The 21,707-nt window shown below is 45.3% G+C and overlaps 1 protein-coding gene across 4 annotated transcripts in view; it reads left to right on the top strand.

Moving 5' to 3' along the window:
• Nucleotides 1-21,707, top strand: part of LOC140396088 (lysine-specific demethylase 7B-like) — a 450,094-nt gene that overhangs the window by 3,872 nt on the left and 424,515 nt on the right. For 3 of the 4 annotated variants that reach the window (XM_072484188.1, XM_072484189.1, XM_072484187.1), the window contains exons 2-4: nt 9,565-9,650; nt 16,023-16,140; nt 17,622-17,782. In XM_072484188.1, the coding sequence (XP_072340289.1) occupies nt 9,565-9,650; nt 16,023-16,140; nt 17,622-17,782 (365 nt within the window). Of the gene's footprint in view, nt 1-9,564; nt 9,651-16,022; nt 16,141-17,621; nt 17,783-21,707 lie in introns of those variants that run through there. The other variant, XM_072484191.1, reaches the window with a different exon arrangement.

Raw genomic sequence — 21,707 nt, 5'->3', positions numbered from 1 at the left:
GGCAAGGGGACAGGAGAGGCGACTGGGGGAACTGCTGTTTAGAGTGGTAGGGGGAAGCTTTAGGTATCTAGGCATCCAAGTGGCACGGGAATGGGAACGGTTGCACAAACTTAACCTGGCCCGACAAGTAGATCAATGAAGGACGGTTTGCGAAGGTGGGGACGCGCTTCCCGTTGTCATTAGCTGGGAGGGTCAGACGGTGAAGGTGACCGCCCTTTCGAGATTCCTGTTTGTGTTCCAGAGTCTCCCCATCTTTATTCCGCGGTCCTTTTTTAAACGGTTTAATAAAGTTATCACTGGCTTTGTATGGGTGGGCAAGACCCTGCGAGTAAAAATGGGGATGCGTGAGTGGAGCCGGGGAGAGGGCGGGCTGGCGCTGCCAAACTTCAGTAACTATTATTGGGCGGCAAATATGGCCATGATTCGGGAGTGGGTGGTGGGGGGAGGGTCGGCATGGGAGCATATGGAGGCGGCCTCATGTAAGGGCACCAGCTTGGGGGTATTGATAACTGCTGTTCCTGCCGGCACGGTACTCCACCAGCCCCGTGGTGGTGGTGGTCCTGAGAGTCTGGGGGCAATGGAGGAAGCATGTGGGAGCGGAGGGGAGCATTGGTCTGGTCTCAAATTTGTAATAATCACCTGTTTGCCCCGGGAAGGATGGATGGGGGCGTTTCGGAGATGGCAGAGGGCAGGAATTGAGAGGATGGGGGATATGTTTATGTAAGGGAGTTTTCCTAGCTTGAGGGAGCTGGAGGAGAAATTTGGATTGGCGAGGGGAAACTAATTTGGGTACCTGCAGGTGCGGGACTTCCTACGTAGGTAGATCTCAATCTTCCCGCTCCTACCACCAAAGGGGATACAGGATAAGGTAGTTTCCAGAATGTGGGTAAGAGAAGTGAAGGTCTCTGACATCTATAAGGAACTGATGGGGTCAGAGGACACGCAGACTGAGAAGCTGAAGCGCAAGTGGGAAGAGGAGTTAGGAGGAGAGATAGAGGATGGTCTCTGGGCGGATGCATTGAGTAGAGTCAACGCGTCCACAACATGCGCGAGGCTCGGCCTGATACAGTTTAAGGTCGTTCACCGGGCTCACATGAGAGTGGCCCAGATGAGCAGGTACTTTGGGTAAAAGATAGGTGTGCGGGGGGGGCCAGCGGACCATGTCCCCATGTCCACATGTTTTGGACATGCCCAAAGCTCAGGGGATTCTGGCAGGAGTTTGCGGACATCATGGTCCACGGTTTTAAAAACAAGGGTGGCACCGAGTCCGGAGGTGGCGATTTCCAGGGTGTCTGAAGACCCGGGAATCCAGGAGGAGAAAGAGGCAGATGTTCTGGCCTTTGCTTCCCTGGTAGCCCGGAGATGGATATTATTAGCTTTGGAGGGACTCAAAGCCCCTGAAGTCAGAGACCTGGCTATCGGACATGGCTAGCTTTCTCTGTTTGGAGAATATCAAGTTCGCCTTGAGAGGGTCACTGTTATGATTCGCCCGGAGGTGGCAACTGTTCATAAACTTCTTTGCGGAAAATTAATCGTTAGCAGAAGGGGGGGGGGGGGGGTTAGTTTAGCTTAGTGTATGGGGTTAATGAAGGTGGGGACCTGTACGGGAGGAAACCGGCTTTTTGCACTGTTTATAGACTCATATACATTGTTTATTTTGTTGTTGTAAAACCAAAAATACCTTAATAAATTGTTTATTAAAAAAAAGGAAAGTTACTAAGGGTTACCTATAGAGTACAGTATCTTGGGGAAGGGGGGGGTAATTTGTGTTGGTAGTTGATGACGTGTTTATTGTGTGTTTATAAAATGTTAACTGGATTCACAGAATAAACATTGTTTTGTTTAAAAATACTTGAGATCTCTGTTGCATGACACCTGGAAAGGCGGGCCCTTGTGCTCCTCAACCAAAATCTATTAAAAGTTGTGGGTCAGGTGAACTCCATGATATACTTTGGTGGCCCATAGCACAATAATAAATCAAATTGAAGGATTTTGACTCTTTGATCCAAATAACTATGAAACAATTTTTGTTTCCTTCTTGAGACAGGGAAAAGATGTCTTGTATAGTGGCCTTTATTATCTTCAGGTATCCAAGAGAGCTTCGCATGTAATGCCCTACTTTAATTTCCTGATGGGATGAACTCTACGGATTCTGTTCTTGACACTTTAAAGGCAGGTAGAGCTTCCTGACGAACCATATTGTGAGGTTTGTTTCAGATATTAGCATGTTATGCACGCTCATTAAAAGGCTACTTCACCGGGGTTATGTTGCATCTCCCAATTAAGTTCCTGCTAGTGAGAAATTAGGAGATTTACTTTTAGCGAGCTTCACTTCCTCGATTTTGAGGTACATGCTGCTTTAGTTGTAGAATTTACAGTGCAGAAAGAGGACTGCAGAACACCCCTGCTTAAGCCCATGCCACCACCCGATCCACGTACTCCCACCTAACCTTTTGGACACTAGAGATCAATTTAGCACAGCCAATCCACCTAACCTGCGCATCTTTGGACTGGAGGAAAGCGGAGCACCCGTTGGAAACCTACGTAGACAAGGGGAGAAAGTGCAGACTCCATAGACAGTCAACCGTGGCTGGAATTGAACCCAGGACCCTGGAGCTGTGAGGCAGCAGTGCTAACCAGTGTGCCACTCGTTCGGGACTGTCCATAATTTCACATACATAGGATGCCAGTAGGGCAAGCTCTCTTTTCCCTGTTGACGTGCGTGCTCTGGTCCTCTCGCAGACTTGCTCACTGGCTATTTCCTCCATTCACATGCCCTCTTCCCCTACTTGCCCGTGTGTGCACTTGCACCTTTTATCCTCCCCCTTGTGTGTGCTCGTCAGCGCACCCCTCTCCCCTTTCACACCCTCATCTACGCTCTAGCCCTTGCCCACCTGCATCTCGTGCGGCCACACGTACTCCTGCGTTGCTCTTGCATTCACATTCCTGCAATGCTGTTGTCAGTTCTTGTACCTTCTGTAATACCTGATGGATTGTAACTCATGTACGTTTGGGAAGATGTATGAAAGTGCAGAGGCTCCTCGCTTTTCTCTTACACCCAGCTCACTCCTTGCACAAGCCAGCACCTGATGCTCCCCTGCAAGCTCTAACGCTCTCTCCTCGAAAGGAGTCAGGATCTAGAGCTCCCCATGCCACCGCCTGACTTTGACCCGTCGCCCCCCCCCCCCCCCCCCCCCCCACCCCCCCCCCCAGCCTTCGGATAGATTGTTGTGTCCCCCCCCCCCCCCCCCCCCCCCCCAGCCTTCGGATAGATTGTTGTCCTTCTCGCCTCAACAGCATCCAACAATCGTGTGAGGGCTGCCTTTGTGGAGCTGGTGTCTTGGCTGCCATCTTTCTGGCTTGACTTGAGCAAGTTGTCTAAATGATTGAACGCGCAGATGACCCCCGGGGGGAGTGAATCAGATGCATCATGCCACTGCCATGGCGTTTTTCACCTGGAGAATTATTCCCCCCCCCCCCCCATGCCTAATTTATGGCCCAGATCATGGGCGGCACGATGGTGCAGTGGGCTAGCATTGCTGCCTGATGGTGCTGAGGACCCGGGTTCGATCCCGGTCACAGGTCACTGTCCATGTGGAGTTTGCACATTCTCCATGTGTCTGCGTGCGTCTCACCTCCACAACCCAAAGATGTGCAGGCTAGATAGATTGGCCATGCTAAACTGCCCATTAATTGGGGGAAAAATATAATTGGATACACTAAATTTAAAAGAAAAAAAAGAAAAATGGTCAAGATCACGCCGACAGGATTCGCACCGGTTTTCCCACTGAGATTGACAATGAGTGTAATTTTGGGAAAATTCTGTTCAATATACTTATTAATCACTTGGGGAGTTGAGGTCCTTGTGGAAGACGTCTGTCACATCCTGCCAGTTAAGACTACCTGGCTGTTGCCCCTACTCTGTCTCCTGGCACTTGGCCTGTTTCCTAAGAGGTCAATAATTTGCCTTCAATACCATTAATGTTTAAAAAAATATATATGCACACCTTCTGGAAGTTGATATAAATACTCCCACAAGTCCTGAAAGACATGCTGTTAGGTAATTTGGACATTCCTGAATTTTCCCTCGGTGCACCCGAACAGGTGCCGGAATGTGGAGACTAGGGGCTTTTCACAGTAACTTCATTGCCGTGTTAATATAAGCCTATTTATGAAAGTAATAAAGATTATTATTATAACATTTCACAAACATTCTCCTGTCCACTACTTTATTTCTTTAAAAAGTGCTATCAGAATAATCAGGCATGTTCTCCCCTTTAGAAATCCATGCTGGCGCTCTGACCAGTGGAATATTTTCAAGGTGTTCAGTCACACAAGATAGATCCTGGTGATTTCCTGACAACATATGTTGGGTGAACAGCTAATTCCTTGGTTGCCTTTCTTAAATAGTGGAGTAACTGGTAGGATTGTGATGGCATTTCTTGGACATTCAAATCTTTGGAGCTTCATTTTCTGTCAATCTTGCATTACCTGGTTGTTGTAATAGTGTCCAAATCCTGTATTATCTGATTGTTGTAATGGTGTGTCAAATCCTGTATTATCTGGTTGTTGTAATCGTGTGTCCAAATCCTGTGATATCCGGTGGACTAATGCGGCGTTCCAATCGTGTATTGTGATTCTGGATAATGAGAGGATGACAAACCGTTGGGGAATAAGAATTTAACATGTGTTTGTTTATTTGTATTTCCTGGCCGTTTAAAATTCCATGTCAAGCTATCTACAAAACCTCATCAAGATAAACACAAGCCATTGCGAGAGGAAACAACAGGCATATCTGAGTCGACCTGCCAACCAATAACCACCTTTCTCTTGTAGTATAAATAGTTGTGATTGTTTGAAATTTGGTATTCTTGTGTTTGTACTGATGAGTGGCAAATGAAAAGTTTCAGCAACATGTCTGTATTTTCAGCAAGATTTAAATAATGGGATAATATTTGCTGATTTCCCCCCCCTTGTAGCTGGGGGACACTGAGACTAGTTTAACTACCTAACAGTACCAAGCTGAAATAGCATTGGGAATGAAGCCCAGCGCTTTATACTGCCTTTGTCAATAGGGGCGGTGTGGTGGTACAGTGGTTAGCACTGCTGCCTCACGCGATTACTATTGGGCCGCCAATGTGGCAATGATACGTAAATGGACTATGGAGGGTGAGGGAGCGGCATGGAAAAGACTGGAGAGAAAGTCCTGTAAAGGGACGAGTTTAGAGGCGCTGGTGACGGCGCCGCTACCGATCTCACTTAAAAAGTTTACCACGAACCCGGTGGTGGCGGCAACATTGAATATCTGGGGACAGTGGAGGCGACAGAGAGGGGTGCGGGGAGCCCTGGTGGGGTCCCCAATCAGGAACAACCATAGGTTCACCCCAGGAAGAATGGGTGGAGGATTTCAGAGCTGGTACCAGTTGGGAATTAGGAGGGTGGGAGATTTATTTATAGATGGGACTTTTGCGAGCTTGGGAGCATTGGAGGAAAAGTATAAGTTGCCCCGGGAAAATTTCTTGAGATATATGCAGGTGAGGGTGTTTACTAGACAACAGGTGAGGGAATTTCCGTTGCTCCCGACACAGGGGATACAGGACAGGGTGCTTTCAGGGGTGTGGGTTGGAGAGGGCAAGGTGTCAGAGATTTACCGAGCGATGAGGGAAGAGGGGGAGGAGTCGGTGGGCGAACTAAAAGGAAAGTGGGAAGAAGAACTAGGGGAGGAGATAGTGGAGGGTATGTGGGCTGATGCCCTAAGCAGGGTAAATTCCTCTTCCTCATGCGCCAGGCTTAGCCTGATTCAATTTAAGGTGCTACATAGAGCACACATAACGGGAGCAAGATTGAGCAGGTTCTTTGGAGTGGAGGACAAATGTGGGAGGTGTGGCGGGAGCCCGGCAAACCACGCACATATGTTTTGGGCGTGTCCGGCACTGGAAGGGTATTGGAAGGGAGTGATGGGAGTGATTTCGCGGGTGGTGAAGGCCTGGGTCAAACCAGGCTGGGGGTTAGCTCTATTTGGAGTTGCGGAAGAGCCGGGAGTGCAGGAGGCGAAAGAGGCCTACGTTGTGGCCTTTGTGTCCCTAGTAGGATCCTACTCATGTGGAAGGAGGTGAAACCCCCCGGACTGGAGGCCTGGGTAAATGATATGGCGGGGTTCATTAAACTGGAGCAGATAAAGTTTGCCCTGAGAGGATTGGCTCAAGGGTTCACCAGGCGGTGGCAGCCATTTCTCGACTGCCTAGGGGAACGTTAGAGGGAAGACAGATGACCAGCAACAGCAACCCAGGGGGAAGGGGGGGGTGGGCGTTTAGTTTAGTTTTGGTCAAAGATAAAGGGGTTTTGTTACTTCTGTATTGTTAAAAATTTCTGTATTGTTGCGTTTGCTTTGTAAGAGGGGAAAAATTGTTGTTTGGGAAAAAAATTTCAATAAAACATATTTAAAAAAAAAAAAAAAAAAAAAACACTGCTGCCTCAGAGCCAGGAATCTGGGTTTCATTCTAACTTGGGTAACTATCTGTGTGGAGTTTGCACATTCTCCCCTTGTCTGCATTCTCCCTGCAGCTGTGTAGAACCTTAGTTACGCCACACTTGGAATATAGTTTACAATTCTGATCGCCACACTGCTGTGGATGTGGAGGCTTTGGAGAGGGTACAGAAGAGGTTGACCAGGATCTTGCCTGGTATGGAGGGCATTAACTATGAGGAGAGGTTGGATAAACCTGTTTTGCTCTCACTGGAACAATGGAGGTTGAGGGGCGACATGAGTCGACATAATTCGAAGGGGTATGGACAGAGTGGATAGCCAGGACCCCCAGAGTGGATAGTCCGAAGCTTTTTCCCAGGGTGGAAGAGTTAATTACTCAGGGTTTAAAGTGTGAGGGGCAAAGTTTAGAGGAAATGAGCAAGGGAAGTTTTTTACACAGTGGATAGTGGGTGCTGGAACTTGCTTCTGAGAGAGTGGTGGAAACAGATTGAGTAGTGACATTTAAGGGACGTCTTGATAAATAGATGAATAAGATGGGAATAGAGGGATACAGACCCCAGAAATGTACAAGAATTTAGGTTAGACAGGCTTGGAGGGCTGAAGTGTTGGTTCCTGTGTTGTACTTTTCTTTGTCTCTGTTGGATTCCTCCGGGTTCTCCGGTTCCTCCCACAGTCCAAAGATGTGCAGGTTAGGTGGATTAGGGTGGGGGAAATGGGCCTAGGTAGGGTGCTCTTTCAGAGGGTTGGTGCCGATTTGATGGGCCGAATGACCTCGTAATGTAGGGATTCTATATGTAGCCCTGGGTCCATGAATGTAATTCATGGTCATTCTGCCAAAGCAAAACTCGATATTGGTTGTGCCGGTCTATTCACTCAAATGAAGATTTGGCTCGACACAAGGCAGCACCTATCTAATCTAATCTCAATTTCCAGCATTTGGTCCGTAACTTTTTATGCTACAGCGTTTCAAGTGCTCATCTAAATGCTGCTTAAATGTTGTGGGGGTTCCTGCCTCCAACACCCTTTCAGACAGTGAGTTACAGATCCAACCACCCTCTGAGTGGAAAGTTTTTCCTCAAATTCGCTCAACCTCCAGCCTCTGACTTTAAATCTGTGCCCCTGGTTATTGATCACTCTACTAAGGAGAAAATTTCTTGCTATCTATCTACCCTATCTATGTCCTTCATAATTTTGTACACCTCAATCCGGTCCCCCACTCTGCCTTCTCTGCTTGAAGGAAAACAACTTCAGCCTATTCAGCCCGTCTTTGTAGCTGATGTGCTCCATCCCAGGAAACATCCTGGTGAATCTCGTCTTCACCCACTTGTGCATTCACATCCTTCCTGAAGTGTGGCAACCAGAACTGCACACAGTACTGTAGTTGTGGCCGAATGAGCGTTTATACAACTCCATCATTACCTTCCTGCTCTTTGATTCTGTGCCTTGGCTAATAAAGGCAAGTATCCATCGGCTTTCTTCTTGCCTTATCTACCTGTCCTCCTGCCTTCAGGGATCTTTGGACGTGGAACCCAAGGTCTCTCTGGTCCTCTGTACTTCTGGTGTCCTACCGTTCATTGCGTCTTCCTTTTCCTTGCTTGTCCTTCCAAAATGCAGCACCGCCTACTTATCAGGGTTAAATTCCATTTGCCCCTGTTCTGCCCATTTGACCACACCATTTGTATCGTCTTGTAATCTTAAGGCTTTCTTCCTCAATTTAATACACCACCAATTTCCGTGTCACCTTCAAACTACCTGATCGAACCTCCCACATTCACATAACCCCTGATCCCCTTATTAATCAAGAACCTATCTATCTCTGTCTTAAAAACACTCCGTGAATTGGCCTCCACAGCCTTCTTCTGCAAAGTGTTCCACAGATTTACCACTGGTCTAAAGAAATTCCTCCTCATCTCTGTCTTAAAGGATCGTCCCTTTATTCTGAGATGGTGCCCTCTGGTTCTAGTTTTTCCTACAATTGGAAACATCCTCTCCACGTCCACTCTATCCAGGCCTCGCAGTATCTTGTAAGTTTCAATAAGATCCCCCCTCATCCTTCTAAACTCCAACGAGTACAGACCCAGAGTTGTCAAACGTTCCTCATACGACAAGTTCTTCATTCCAGGGATCATTCTTGTGAACTTCCTCTGGACCCTTTCCAAGGTCACCACATCCTTCCTTAGATACGGAGACCAAAACTGCTCACAATACTCCAAATGGGGTCTGACCAGAGCCTTACACAGCCTCAGATGTACATCCCTGGTCTTGTATTCTAGCCCTCTTGGAATGAATGCTAACATTGCATTTGCCTTCTTAACTGCCGACTGAACATGCACATTAACCTGAAGAGAACCGTGAACAAGGACTCCCAAATCCTTTTGTGCTTCTGATTTCCGAAGCATTTCCCCATTTAGAAAATAGTCTATGCCTAAATTCTTCCTTCCAAAGTGCATAACCTCACACTTTTCTACATTGTATTTCATTTACCACTTTATTATCCACTCTCCTAGCTTGTCCAAGTCCTTCTGCAGCCCCCTTGCTTCCTCAATATTACCTGTCCCTGTACAGATCTTTGTATCATCTGCAAACTTCGCAACAGTACCTTCAGTGCCATCTTCCAGATCATTAATGTATATTGTGAAAAGTTGTGGTCCCAGCACAGACCCCTGATCCACACCACTAGTCACCGGCTACCATCCTGAAAAAGACCCCATTATCCCCACTCTCTGCCTTCTGCCAGTCAGCCAATCCTCTATCCATGCCAGGATCTTACCCTTAATACCATGGGATTTTAACTTATTTAACAGTCTCCTATGCGGCACCTTGTCAAAGGCCTTCTGGAAATCTAAATACATTTTTAATAAAATGTTGATAAAATAACAAAGCTCTATTTCTTACATTCTCACTCCCTGAATGAATCCGTCTCTCTGCACCGTCTTAAAACTAACTACGTACCGGGTTCAATCCCTTAGCCATTGTTGTGGGATGACCAGGTGTCTAACACCCTCATCTACATACCAAATCACCTTGAAATATTCACCCAAATTTGTTAGACATGACCTGTTTTTTTTGTGTTTCAGCTGTGTAAAAGTGGAGGAGCATCAAGCTGTCGACATTGACTTGTACCATTGTCCAAACTGTGCTATGTTACATGGAGCCTCCTTGAGTGAGTATAAACCGGGAGGCATTTGCAAGAAAGAATGTTCCTTTCTAGAAGAGTCATATTAGACTCAAAACATTAACTCTGTTTCTCTTCCCACAGATGCTGCCAAACCTGCTGAGTTTTTCCAACACTTTCCAGTTTTATTTCAGATTCCCAGCATCTGCAGTATTGCTTTTATCTTTCTTTGCCGATTACCTTTTGAACCTTTTTATTTACAGAGTACTGATTTTCATTCATTCAGTGGTGGTTTCTATTTTTAAAAAATGGACAGTTCTTTGCAAGCTGGGTTTTTCAGTCCTTTCCAGGCACTGCAACCCTAAACAGGCCAGCAGATTACAGTGGGATTAGCCTGATGCCAGACATCTGTGTTGGACCTGACCTAATTCCGAAGTATTGTGGGTAAGCTACAAATATGAATAGCATCTGGATTTGACAGCCCACCGGTAAAATTCTGTCAGGTAAGCAGGTGGAAAGTGACTTTGCGAAGAGGGGAACAGTCGAGGACATTGTTTTTTGGGCAGGGATAATTTTGGAAGAAAATAGCATTATAGGGGTGAAAATGAGGTGTGGTATGAAGTCACCAAACACATGAATGCTAACAGCCAATACTCCAGGAATTCAGAGTCTAAGGCACAGTGAAGTTTATTGTTGCTGAGGGGTTTTGTGGGGAGAATAATCTAGCACCTCACACTCCTTCCCTATCCATGGAACCAACAATCTTTGTGATGTCTGAGTGACAGATTACTTGGTAGTGGTGTTAAACTTGAGGGATGTCGCTTTACGCTCTGCACATTGGTGGGATCAGTGATATAATTGTAAATAAGATGGACCCCAGTGTTTCCTTCCCCCTCATCTCGCCCCACAGATCTTTTAGGGTCGGAATGGTAACTAGCCCTACTTAAAAGAAAAGGTGAAGCAGCTGTAAATTTCCTAAACCATCAATTCTGCAGCCCGCTGACAATGGACAGTCTAAGCTGATACCCCTGAAATATATTTGAATCTTTGTGTTGGTTGAAAACCCCCTGTTCCCTTAGTGCTAGATCAACTGTCTCTGCCTCAACAGAGAACATGCCGCTGATGCATATAAATTACAGTGCAGAAGGAGGCCATCACACAGATGGTTTCTCATTGGAGGGATGTTGCAGGAGTCGATGCAGATTGCAGGAGGATGACCAGTGCCGACTCCTCAGTTAATCAGTGACTGAATAAAAATGCATTCTACCAATGGAACAGTTTCAGCCACCAGTTTCTGCTTCATATCCTGTGGATGGGTTTATTTAAATCATTGGGCAGATAGCTACTAGATTGTTCAGATACCATGTGATTGGGTTTTCTAGTTGTAAGTACTCAATGGGCACTGAACCTGCAAATCTGAATTGTATCCTGCCAACACACCAGTTAGCTGAAATAACTCATTAATTGTACTATTCAGCAGGTGACCATCCTTTGGAAGTAAACGGGATCTTCCCAGCCAAATATACAAGGTTTTAAATTTAGGCTCCACTGGGTATCTCCACTGGCTTTCACTAATTTTCTTCGACACTTGATTTGGAATCATTTTTCCCTTCCTGTACTTGCTGTTTGGATTGAGGTTAGATACTCAATTAATTATGCCATACAAGTGCACATCAAGCATTCAATGCATTGCAGGGTAATTCTTCTGTTACAACCTCCATCAATGTGATTAAACCACAGAATACATATTGATACATAGAAGATAGGAGCAGGAGGAGGCCTTTTGGCCCTTCGAGCCTGCTCCGCCATTCATCGCGATCATGGCTGATCATCCAACTCAATAGCCTAATCCTGCTTTCTCCACATAGCCTTTGATCCCGTTCTACATAAGAACTAGGAGCAGGAGTAGGCCATTTGGCCCCTCGAGCCTGCTCCACCATTCAATGAGATCATGGCTGATCTTTTTTGGACTCAGCTCCACTTTCCAGCCCGAACACCATAGCCCTTAATCTCTCTATTCTTCAAAAAACTATCTATCTTTATCTTAAAAATATTTAATGAAGGGATGACCAGTGCCGACTCCTCAGTGCTGTATCTAGCCGCCTCTTGGAATATATTTAGCATCAACTACTTCCTGTGGTAATGAATTCCACAGTCTTACCACTCTTTGTGTGAAGGAATGTCTCCTTATATCTGTCCGAAATGGTTTACCCTGAATCCTCAGACTGTGACCCCGGTTCTGTTTCTATGAGATTCCCCCTCATTCTTCTGAACTCCAGCTAGAACAATACCAACCTAGTCAATCTCTCCTCATATGACAGTCCTGCCATTCCTGGAATCAGTCTGGTAAACCTTCGCTGCACTCCCTCGAGAGCAAGAACATCCTTCCTCAGACAAGGAGACCAAAACTCCACAAAATACTCCAGGTGTGGCCTCACCAAGGCCCTTGATAATTGCAGCAACACATCCCTGCTTCTATGCTCAAAACCTCTCTCCATGAAGGCCAACATACCATAAGCCTTCTTTACCCCCTGCTGCACCTGCATGCTTACCTTAAGCGACTGGTGCACAAGGACACCCAGGTCCCGCTGCACACTCTTCTCTCTCAATTTACAACCATTCGGGTAGTAATCTGCCTTCCGGTTTTTGCTTCCAAAGTGAATAACCTCACACTAATCCAAATTATACTGCATCTGCCATTGATTTGCCCAACCTGTTCAGATCTTGCTGTAGGATCCCTGCATCCTCGTCACAATTCACCCTCCCACCTAACTTGGTATCATCTGCAAACTTTGAGATGTTTCATTTTGTTCCCTCATCCAAATCATTAATCTATATTGTGAATAGCTGGGGTCCCAGCACCGATCCCTGTGGTACCCCACTAGTACCTGCCAATTTGAAAAGGACCCATTAATCCCTAAATCCCTACACTTTGTTTCCTCTCTGCTAACCAGTTTTCCATCCACCTCAATACATTTTCCCCCAATCCCATGTGCTTTAATTTTGCACAATAATCTCTTGTGCGGGACTTTGTCAAACGCCTTCTGAAAGTCCAAATATACCACATCGATTGGCTCCCCCCTGTCAACTGTACTGGTTACACCTTCAAAGAATTCCAACAGATTTGTCAAGTTTGATTTTCCCTTCATAATACCATGCTGGCTCTGACTGATCCTGCCACTGCTTTCTAAATGTTCCGCTACAAAGTCCTTGATAATGGATTCAAGCATTTTCCCCACTACCGATGTTAGGCTTACTGGTCTATAATTCCCTGCTTTCTCTCTACCTCCCTTTTTGAATATCGGAGTGACGTGAGCTACCCTCCAATCTGCAGGGACAGTTCCAGAGTCTGCAGAATCCCGGAAGATGACCACCAATGCATTCACTATTTCCAGAGCCACCTCCTTAAGCACTCTGGGATGCAGATTCTCAGGCCCTGGGGATTTAACTGCCTTCATTCCCATCAATTTTCCTAGCACCATTTCTCTCCTAATGTTGATCTCCCTCAGTTCTTCCCTCTCACTAAACCTTTCATTCTCCAATATTTCTGGCATCTGATTTGTGTCCTCTTTTGTGAAGACAGAACCAAAGTATGTATTCAATTGCTCGGCCATTTCTTTGTCCCTTATTATGCATTCCCCTGTTTCTATCTGTAGGGGCCTACATTTCTCTTTACCAATCTCTTTCTGTTCACATATCTATGGAAACTCTTAGTGTCAGTCTTTATGTTTCCTGCAAGCTTCCTGTCGTACAGTACTTTCCCCTTCTTAATCAATCACTTCGTCCTTCTTTGCTGAATTCTAAACTGCTCCCAATCCTCAGACCTATTATTTTTCTTGGCCAATCTGTTTGCTTCTTCCTTGGATCGGATACGATTTATAATTTCCTTTGTAAGCCCATGGATTGGCCCCCTTACCCCCTTTGCTTTTCAGCCAGACAGGAATGAACAGTTGCTGTAGTTCACGCATTCGTTCCTTGAATGTTTGCCATTATCTATCCACTGTCATCCCTTTAAGTAACTCCCCAATCTATCAAGGCCAACTCATGCCTCATATCTTCATAGTTCCCTTTATTGAGATTCAGCACCCTAGTCTCCGAAGCAAATACTTCACTCTCCATCTTGATAAAAAAATTCTATCATGTTATGGTCGCTCATCCCCAAGGGGTCTCGTACAGCCAGATTGGCAATGATTCCCTTCTCATTACACAGTACCCAGTCTAAGATGGCCTGCTCTCCAGTTGGTTCCTCCACATATTGGTCAAGAAAACCATCCCATATACACTCCAGGAATTTCTCCTCTACAGCATTGTGGCTATTTTGATTTGCCCAATCTATGTGAAGATTAAAATCACCCATGATCACCGATATTCCCTTATTACAGCATCTCTAATTTTATATTTAATGCCATTCCCAACCTCGCCATTGTAGTTCGGCAGTCTATATATGACACCCACAAATTCTTTTTGCCCCTTGGTATTTCTCAACTCTATCCATATAGATTCCACATTGTCAGAGCTAATATCCTTTCTCGCTACTGTTAATTTCCTCTTTAACCAGCAGTGCCACGCCTGACTAGCTTGTGGCACCGGTAATAACTCTGAGATCACTATCTTTGTGGTCTGATTTCTTAACTTCCTTCCTAGCTCCCTGTATTCTGCTTTTAGGACCTGTCCATCCTAAATACTGAAAACCCTGGGACATTCCTGGTCACTGTTGCCATGTCTCCGTAATCCCAATTGTATCATATCCATTTATATCTATCTGCGCGATTAGTTCATCCACTTTATTGCAAATGCTCCATGCATTGAGGTACAGAGCCTTTAGGTTTGTCTTTTCACATTGTTTATCTTGCTCCCAATATTTTTCTCTCTTGCCCTGTTTGAATTTTGCCCTTGGTTTCTCCACCTACCACTTTTCTTATTCACTTTCCTACCTTTTTGTTTTTGTCCTTGCTCCCTTTTTCTCTGACTCATTGTATAGGTTCCCATCCCCTGGCATATTAGTTTAATCAATTCCAGTCCTGCCCAGGTGTAATCCATCCAGTTTGTACAGGTCCCACCTCCCCAGAACCGGTCCCAATGCCCCAGGAATCTGAAACCCTCCCCCTGACCCCATCTCTTCTACCACGTATTCATCCTATATATCCTGTCATTTCTTCTCTGACTAGCTTGTGGCACCAGTAGTAATCCTGAGATCATTACTTTTGAGGTCCAATTTCTTAACTTCCTTCCTAGCTCCCTGTATTCTGCTTTTAGGACCTCATCCTTTCTTTTACCTATGACATTTGTACCGATGTGTACCACAACCACTGGCTGTTCACCCTCCCCCTCCAGAAAGTCCTGTACCTGCTCCGAGACATCCATGACCCTAGCACCAGGGAGGTGACATACCACCTTGGAGTCTCGTTTACGGCCACAGAAACGCCTGTCTATTCCCCATACAATTGAATCCCCAATAAGTATTGCACTGGCATATCTATTACCCCTCCCCTCTGCAGCAGAACCCACCGTGGTGCCACAAGTTTGGCTGTTGCTGTTTTCCCCTGAGAGGCCATTCTCGTCAACAGTTTCCAAAATGTTATATCTGTTCTGGCCACAGGGGAATGGCCACAGGAGATTCCTGCCTAGCTCTCTTGCTCTGTCTGGTGGTCACCCATTCCCATCCTGCCTGCGGAGTCTGAGCCTGCAATGTGACCACCTCTCTATACGTGCTATCCACGATGCTCTCCGACTTGCGGATGCTGCACAGTGTCTCCAACCACCGCTCCAGCTCTGAAACTCGAGCTTCCAGGAGCCGTAACTGGAGACACTTCCTGCGCACATGCTGACCCTGGCCACATGGAGCAAGAGGAGCAAACCATGCCTCGGAGCTGTCCTGCCATGATTTGTCCTTTAAATTAAACTTTTGAAAGATGTTTTTGTGTCATTATATCCCATGTCTCCCATACTATTTAATTAGCTTCTTAAAAATAAAAACTGAATATTTACCCCTTGATCTGAAATCAAATAAAAAATTGTTATTTAAATCAAATTAAAATAGTTATTTGAACCAACTTAACAATAGTAATTTAAATCAACCCTAACAATAGAAGAACCATTGTTTGCCAGCCTGCGCTTGCAGCTGCCCCTAGAGTGTGCATTGTATTGCTTCTAAACTGTACACTGACTGCTTATGTTTGAAAGAACTAAACTGGTGCTTATGTTAGGTGGAGTGTTTACTGCGTTCTGAAAATGTTGAATTGAATATTTCTTGAATGTTGGAATTGATATCTTTGGGATGTGTGAGTCAGTTCTGAGTTTTTATAGTCCAAGTTCGTCTTTGCTTCAGTTCTGCTGATATAAGTTCTGCCACGGGCCAGGAATGATTTCCTTTTAATATTTGAGTAAACTTCATCTGCTATCATGCTCTTTGAATCGCAGTGAAGAGACGGAACAACTGGCATCGACATGACTACACTGAGACTGCAGATGGTGTTAAACTGATACAGGCAGGAACACCAGTTTTCATCAGGGAGCTTCGAGCACGACATTTTCCTAGGTATGGGAAACCTTCCACAATTTTTAGTTGTTTTAATCATGGTTGTAGGGTGTTTGGTGTTAAGGTATGGCTATCTGTGAATAACCAAAAAGACTTCACCACAGTACTCCTCTCCAGTGTACCTGGTGAATCTGAAATTGGCACTGCACAAATGCGAATGAACTAGCGATCTGTTAACGGGTCCTTTATCCTGTGTGTTGCCTGCGATTCCCAGTGTTTCTCAAAGCAAAGCAACATGATATTTGCCTGTAACAGTGTTAAGCCTAGTATTAGCACGGTAATAACTAAGCCTGCTGATTCATTTTCAAGTCAAGTGTCTACAAATGTGTTTGCAAGGTTGATCCAAGTGGGGCTCAGACCTGGAACTGTTTATACATGCAGTGGGACTGCCAGGGCTAGGCAACAAGCTGACCAAGATCAAAAAGCCAGCGTCCTAGTAGTTATAAAGGTACAATTTGATTTTGGGTCTCTATTTGGCTGCAGCTCTACACTGCAGTTGACGATCTTCAATGTTCCTGAACTGACCCCCAAATGTGGAGACACCTCAATGTAGATCTGGTGTGGTGCAAATGTCAATGTGCAGCTGAAGAGGAGAGAAAAGAAAGACTTGCATTAGTATACCACCTTTCAGAAACATTGGACTTCATAAAACACTTTACTGCTGATGAAGTACTTTTAAAGTATAGTCTTAATGTAGGAAAATCTGACCGGGGGGTGGGGGGGAGAGGAAATAGAAAAGAATAGTAGAGAAATTGCATAACCAGAGAGGTTGGACCTAAAGTCAGAGAGACAGAGGTTTAATGTTTAGGAATAGGTAGCCAAACATAGGTTAGTAAGAGGGGAACTATTGTCAAGTGCGACGCGAGTGGGCCAGAAATCAAAGTTTTGGAATAATGTTTTGAAGTGGTAAAGAATAAGGGTTTGATAAGAGTTTTCAGCAGTTAGACTGAGGTATTCACAGTTGGAGGTGCAGCAATAGTGGCCTGGATGTGTGGTTTGAAGCTCGGCTCTGGGACAGATGGCGATCGGGATTTAGCGTGGCCTGGTGTGTAGAAATTAGATAAAAACAATTCTAATATTCTGTACACTGAGTGTAGAGAACTTTGATTCAAGTATGGTGTGTCAATTCAAGTATGGTGTGGATGAGATGCACCTCCCCAATTCCAGGCTTTGAACACCGTACAATGGCAGACAGTTTACCTGCTCTCAATTCTACCAGTAACCTTGTAACTCATGAAAGGGGTGCAGAGACAACTGCTCTTAATTCCTTTCAGTCGATACTGACTTGTGCAGTTTCCCAATGGAAGCGTTGCTGAAGTCATGATTCACCATGTGTGGAAACACGAGTGTGAATCCATGCCTGGCTGCACAGTGTCTTTGGTTGGAATATGACGTTTCCCTGTTGTCCCACTATTAGTGGAGGATATTTAGCTGCTGGTTCTGGTGAGCTCCATAATGCCCCATATGTCTGTTTCTAACAGTGCCAGTGAAATCATCATCAAGATGCATGGGGTCCAGCTAACGCTAAAGTACCTGGAAAAGCACGGGTTTGAATTCCCCATCATGGTGTCCAAGATAGATGGACTTGGAATTGCTCTTCCACCGAGCACCTTTTCTGTCCGGGATGTGCAAGAGTATGTGGGTAAGAGATGGCTGCACCAGTATTAACATGCAATACAGCCACAAGCACAGTTCAACAATGCTGAAAGTCTGCAGTGTAACCTCCTGATCCTGGATGTTGGAGGTCGGGGGTGGGGAATAGATGGAACATCTCAAAATGTTGCATCCGAAGTGCAACAGAGGCCAGCCAATGTCAACTAGTTGCCACCCATAGACCTGCAATAGAACATAGAACATTACAGCGCAGTACAGGCCCATCGGCCCTCGATGTTGCGCCGACTTGTAAAACCACTCTAAAGCCCGTCTACACTATTCCCTTATCGTCCATATGTCAATCCAAAGACCATTTGAATGCCCTTAGTGTTGGCGAGTCCACTACTGTTGCAGGCAGGGCATTCTATGCCCGTACTACTCTCTGAGTAAAGAACCTACCTCTGACATTGGTCCTATATCTATCTCCCCTCAATTTAAAGCTATGTCCCCTCGTGCTAGACATCACCAACCGAGGAAAAAGGCTCTCACTGTCCACCCTATCTAATCCTCTGATCATCTTGTATGCCTCAATTAAGTCACCTCTTAACCTTCTTCTCTCTCATGAAAACGGCCTCAAGTCCCTCAGCCTCTCCTCATAAGATCTTCCCTCCATACCAGGCAACATTCTGGTAAATCTCCTCTGCACCCTTTCCAATGCTTCCACATCCTTCCTATAATGATGCGACCAGAATTGCACGCAATACTCCAAATGCGGCCGCACCAGAGTTTTGTACAGCTGCAACATGACCTCATGGCTCCGAAACTCAATCCCTCTACCAATAAAAGCTAACAGACCGTACGCCTTCTTAACAACCCTCTCAACCTGGGTGGCAACTTTCAGGGATCTATGTACATGGACACCGAGATCTCTCTGCTCATCCACACTGCCAAGAATCTTACCATTAACCCAGTACTCTCTCTTCCTGTTATTCCTTCCAAAATTAAGCACCTCACACTTTTCTGCATTAAACTCCATTTGCCACCTCTCAGCCCAGCACTGCAGCTTATCTATGTCCCTCTGTAACTTGTAACATCCTTCCGCACTGTCCACAACTCCACCGACTTTAGTGTCATCTGCAAATTTACTCACCCATCCTTCTACGCCCTCCTCCAGGTCAATTATAAAAATGATAAACCGCAGTGGCCCCAAAACAGATCCTTGTGGTACACCACTAGTAACTGGACTCCAGTCTGAACATTTCCCATCAACCACCACCCTTTGTCTTCCAGCTTGCCAATTTCTGATCCAAACTGCTAAATCACCCTGAATCCCATGCCTCTGTATTTTCTGCAGTAGCCTACCGTGGGGAACCTTAGCAAACGCAATATTCCCCTTCAAGTACTTCCTCATTCTCTTTTGGAAGCTTTCACTAAATCTGCTTCCCCATTCTTTTATTCCAGATGATCATAACCTCTCATTTCTCATCTGGTCCTTTTGACAATCACCTTTAAATCGGAGTCTTTTGGTTACCAACCTTCCCACTGGAAACAATTACTCCCTATTTACTCTACGACTCCTCATAATTTTAAATTAAATCATCCACTAGCCTCCTCTGCTCTTTAAGGAGAACCTCAATTTCTCTAAGCATCTATAAAACTGAAGCCCCTCATCTCTAATACCACTCTACTAAGTCTTCTCAACACCCTCCAAGACTTTTGCATAACAATATTCGTCAGGAACTGAAGAATCTAGATGGGTGCTGGATGTTTGAGGGTAAATCAACATCTGGCATGTGGGAGGCTTTCGAATGTCAGTTGATAGGAATTCAGGACTGCATGTTCCTGTGAGGATGAATAATAAGTGTGGCAAGTTTCAGGAACCTTGGATAACGAGTGATGTTATGAACCTAGTCCAAAAGAAAAAGGAAACATTTGTAAGGCCTAGAAGTCTGGGAACAGTCGAAGTCCATGAGGAATATATGGAAAGTAGGAAGGAACTTAAGCAAAGAGTCAGGAGGACTAAAAGTCATTGGCCAGCAGTATTAAGGAAAATCTCAAGGTTTTTATACATATATGAAGAGCAAGAGGGTAGCCAGGGAAAGGCTAGCCCACTCAAGGACAGGGGAGGGAGAGGGAATGTATGTGTGGGACCAATGGAAATGGGCGAGGTACTGAATGAGTATTCACCAAGGAGAAGGACTTGGTGGATGAAGAGTCTGGGGAAGGGTGTGTAGATAGTCTGAGTCACATTGAGATCAAAAAGGAGGAAGGTTGGGCATTTTGAAAAACATTGAGGTAGATACGTCCACTGGACATGATGGGATATACCCCAGAATACTGAAGGAGGCAAGGGAGGAAGTTGCTGGGGCCTTGATAGGAATATTTATATCCCCACTAGCTACAGGGGAGATCCCAGAGGATTGGAGAGTAGCCAATGTTGTTCCTTTGTTTAGGATGGGTAGCGAGGATAATCCAGGCAATCACAGGCCGGTGAGCCTAACGTCAGTGGTAGGGAAATTATTGGAGAGGATTCTTTGAGACAGGATTTACTCCTATTTGGAATCAAATGGACGTATTAGTGAGAGGCAGCATGGTTTTGTGAAGGGAGGTTGTGTCTCAATAACTTGGATCAAGCTTTTTGAGGAATGACGAAGATGATTGATGAAGGTAGGGCAGTGGATGTTGTCTACTTGTGAACTTCAGTAAGGCAAGGTCGCTCATGGCAGATTGGTACAGAAGATGAAGTTAAATGGGATCAGAGCTGAGCTGGCAAGATGGATACAGAAATAGCTCAGTCATAGAAGACAGAGCAATGAAAGGGTTATTTTCTGAATGGAGGGCTGTGACTAGTGGTGCTCCGCAGGGATCAGTGCTGGGACCTTTGTTGTTTGTAATATATATAAATGATTTGAGGAAAATGTAACTGGTCTGATTAGTAAGTTTGCGAACGACACAAAGGTTGGTGGAATTGCAGATAGCGATGAGGACTGTCAGGATATAGATCCGTTTGAGACTTGGGCGGAGAGATGGCAGATGGAGTTTAATCCGGACACGTGAGGTAATGCATTTTAGAAGGTCTAATACAAGTGGGAAATATACAGTAAATGACAGAGCCCTTAAACGTATTGACAGGCAGAGGGACCTGGATGTACCAGGTCCACAGGTCACTGAAAGTGGCAAAGTAGGTGGAGAAGGAAGTCAGGAAGGCATTTGGCATGCTTGCCTTCATCGGCTGGAGTATTGAGGTATAAAAATTGGCAAGCCATGCTGCAGCTATATCAAAACTTATTTAGGCCACACTTTGGACTATAGTGTTCAATTCTGGTTGCCACGATACCAGAAGGATGTGGAGGCTTTGGAGAGAGTACTGAAGAGGTTTATCAGGATGTTGCCTGGTATGGAGGGCATTAGCTATGAGGAGAGGTTGGACAAATTTGGTGTGTTCTCACTGGAACAGTGGGGGTTGAGGGGCGACCTGATAGAGGTCTACAAATTTATGACGGACACGGACAGAGTGGATAATCAGAAGCTTTTTGTCAGGGTGGAAGAGTCCGTTACTAGGGGACATAGTTTTAAGGTGCACGGGGCAAAGTTTAAAGGAGATGTGCAAGGGAAGTACAGATGATAGTGGGTGCCTGGAATTCACTACTGGAGGAGGTGGTGGAAGCAGGTGCGATAGTGACGATTAAGGGGCATCTTGACAAATACATTAATAGGATAGGAATAGAGGGATATGTAAAATGTAAAAGCTTTTCGGTTAGATGTGAAGCATGGTCAGCTTAGCAGGCCGATGGGCCTGTTGCTGTGCTGTACTTCGTTCTTTGTTCTTTCTGGTGTGGTTTCTAGAATTTAATGCATTACTCCCGCTGAGTAATAAAATCCTTGCTTTTGTGCTGTTTATAAAGCCAACAGTTCCACTGTTTTTGATTTAAAACTACTGTCTCAATTTGTGCTGCCACCTTCAAATGTCTGTG

Source organism: Scyliorhinus torazame, chromosome 19, assembly GCF_047496885.1.
Source record: "Scyliorhinus torazame isolate Kashiwa2021f chromosome 19, sScyTor2.1, whole genome shotgun sequence".
Lineage (NCBI taxonomy): Eukaryota > Metazoa > Chordata > Chondrichthyes > Carcharhiniformes > Scyliorhinidae > Scyliorhinus > Scyliorhinus torazame.
The sequence above is the reverse complement of the archived record's forward strand: the minus strand, read 5'-3'. Positions and strand labels throughout refer to the sequence as shown.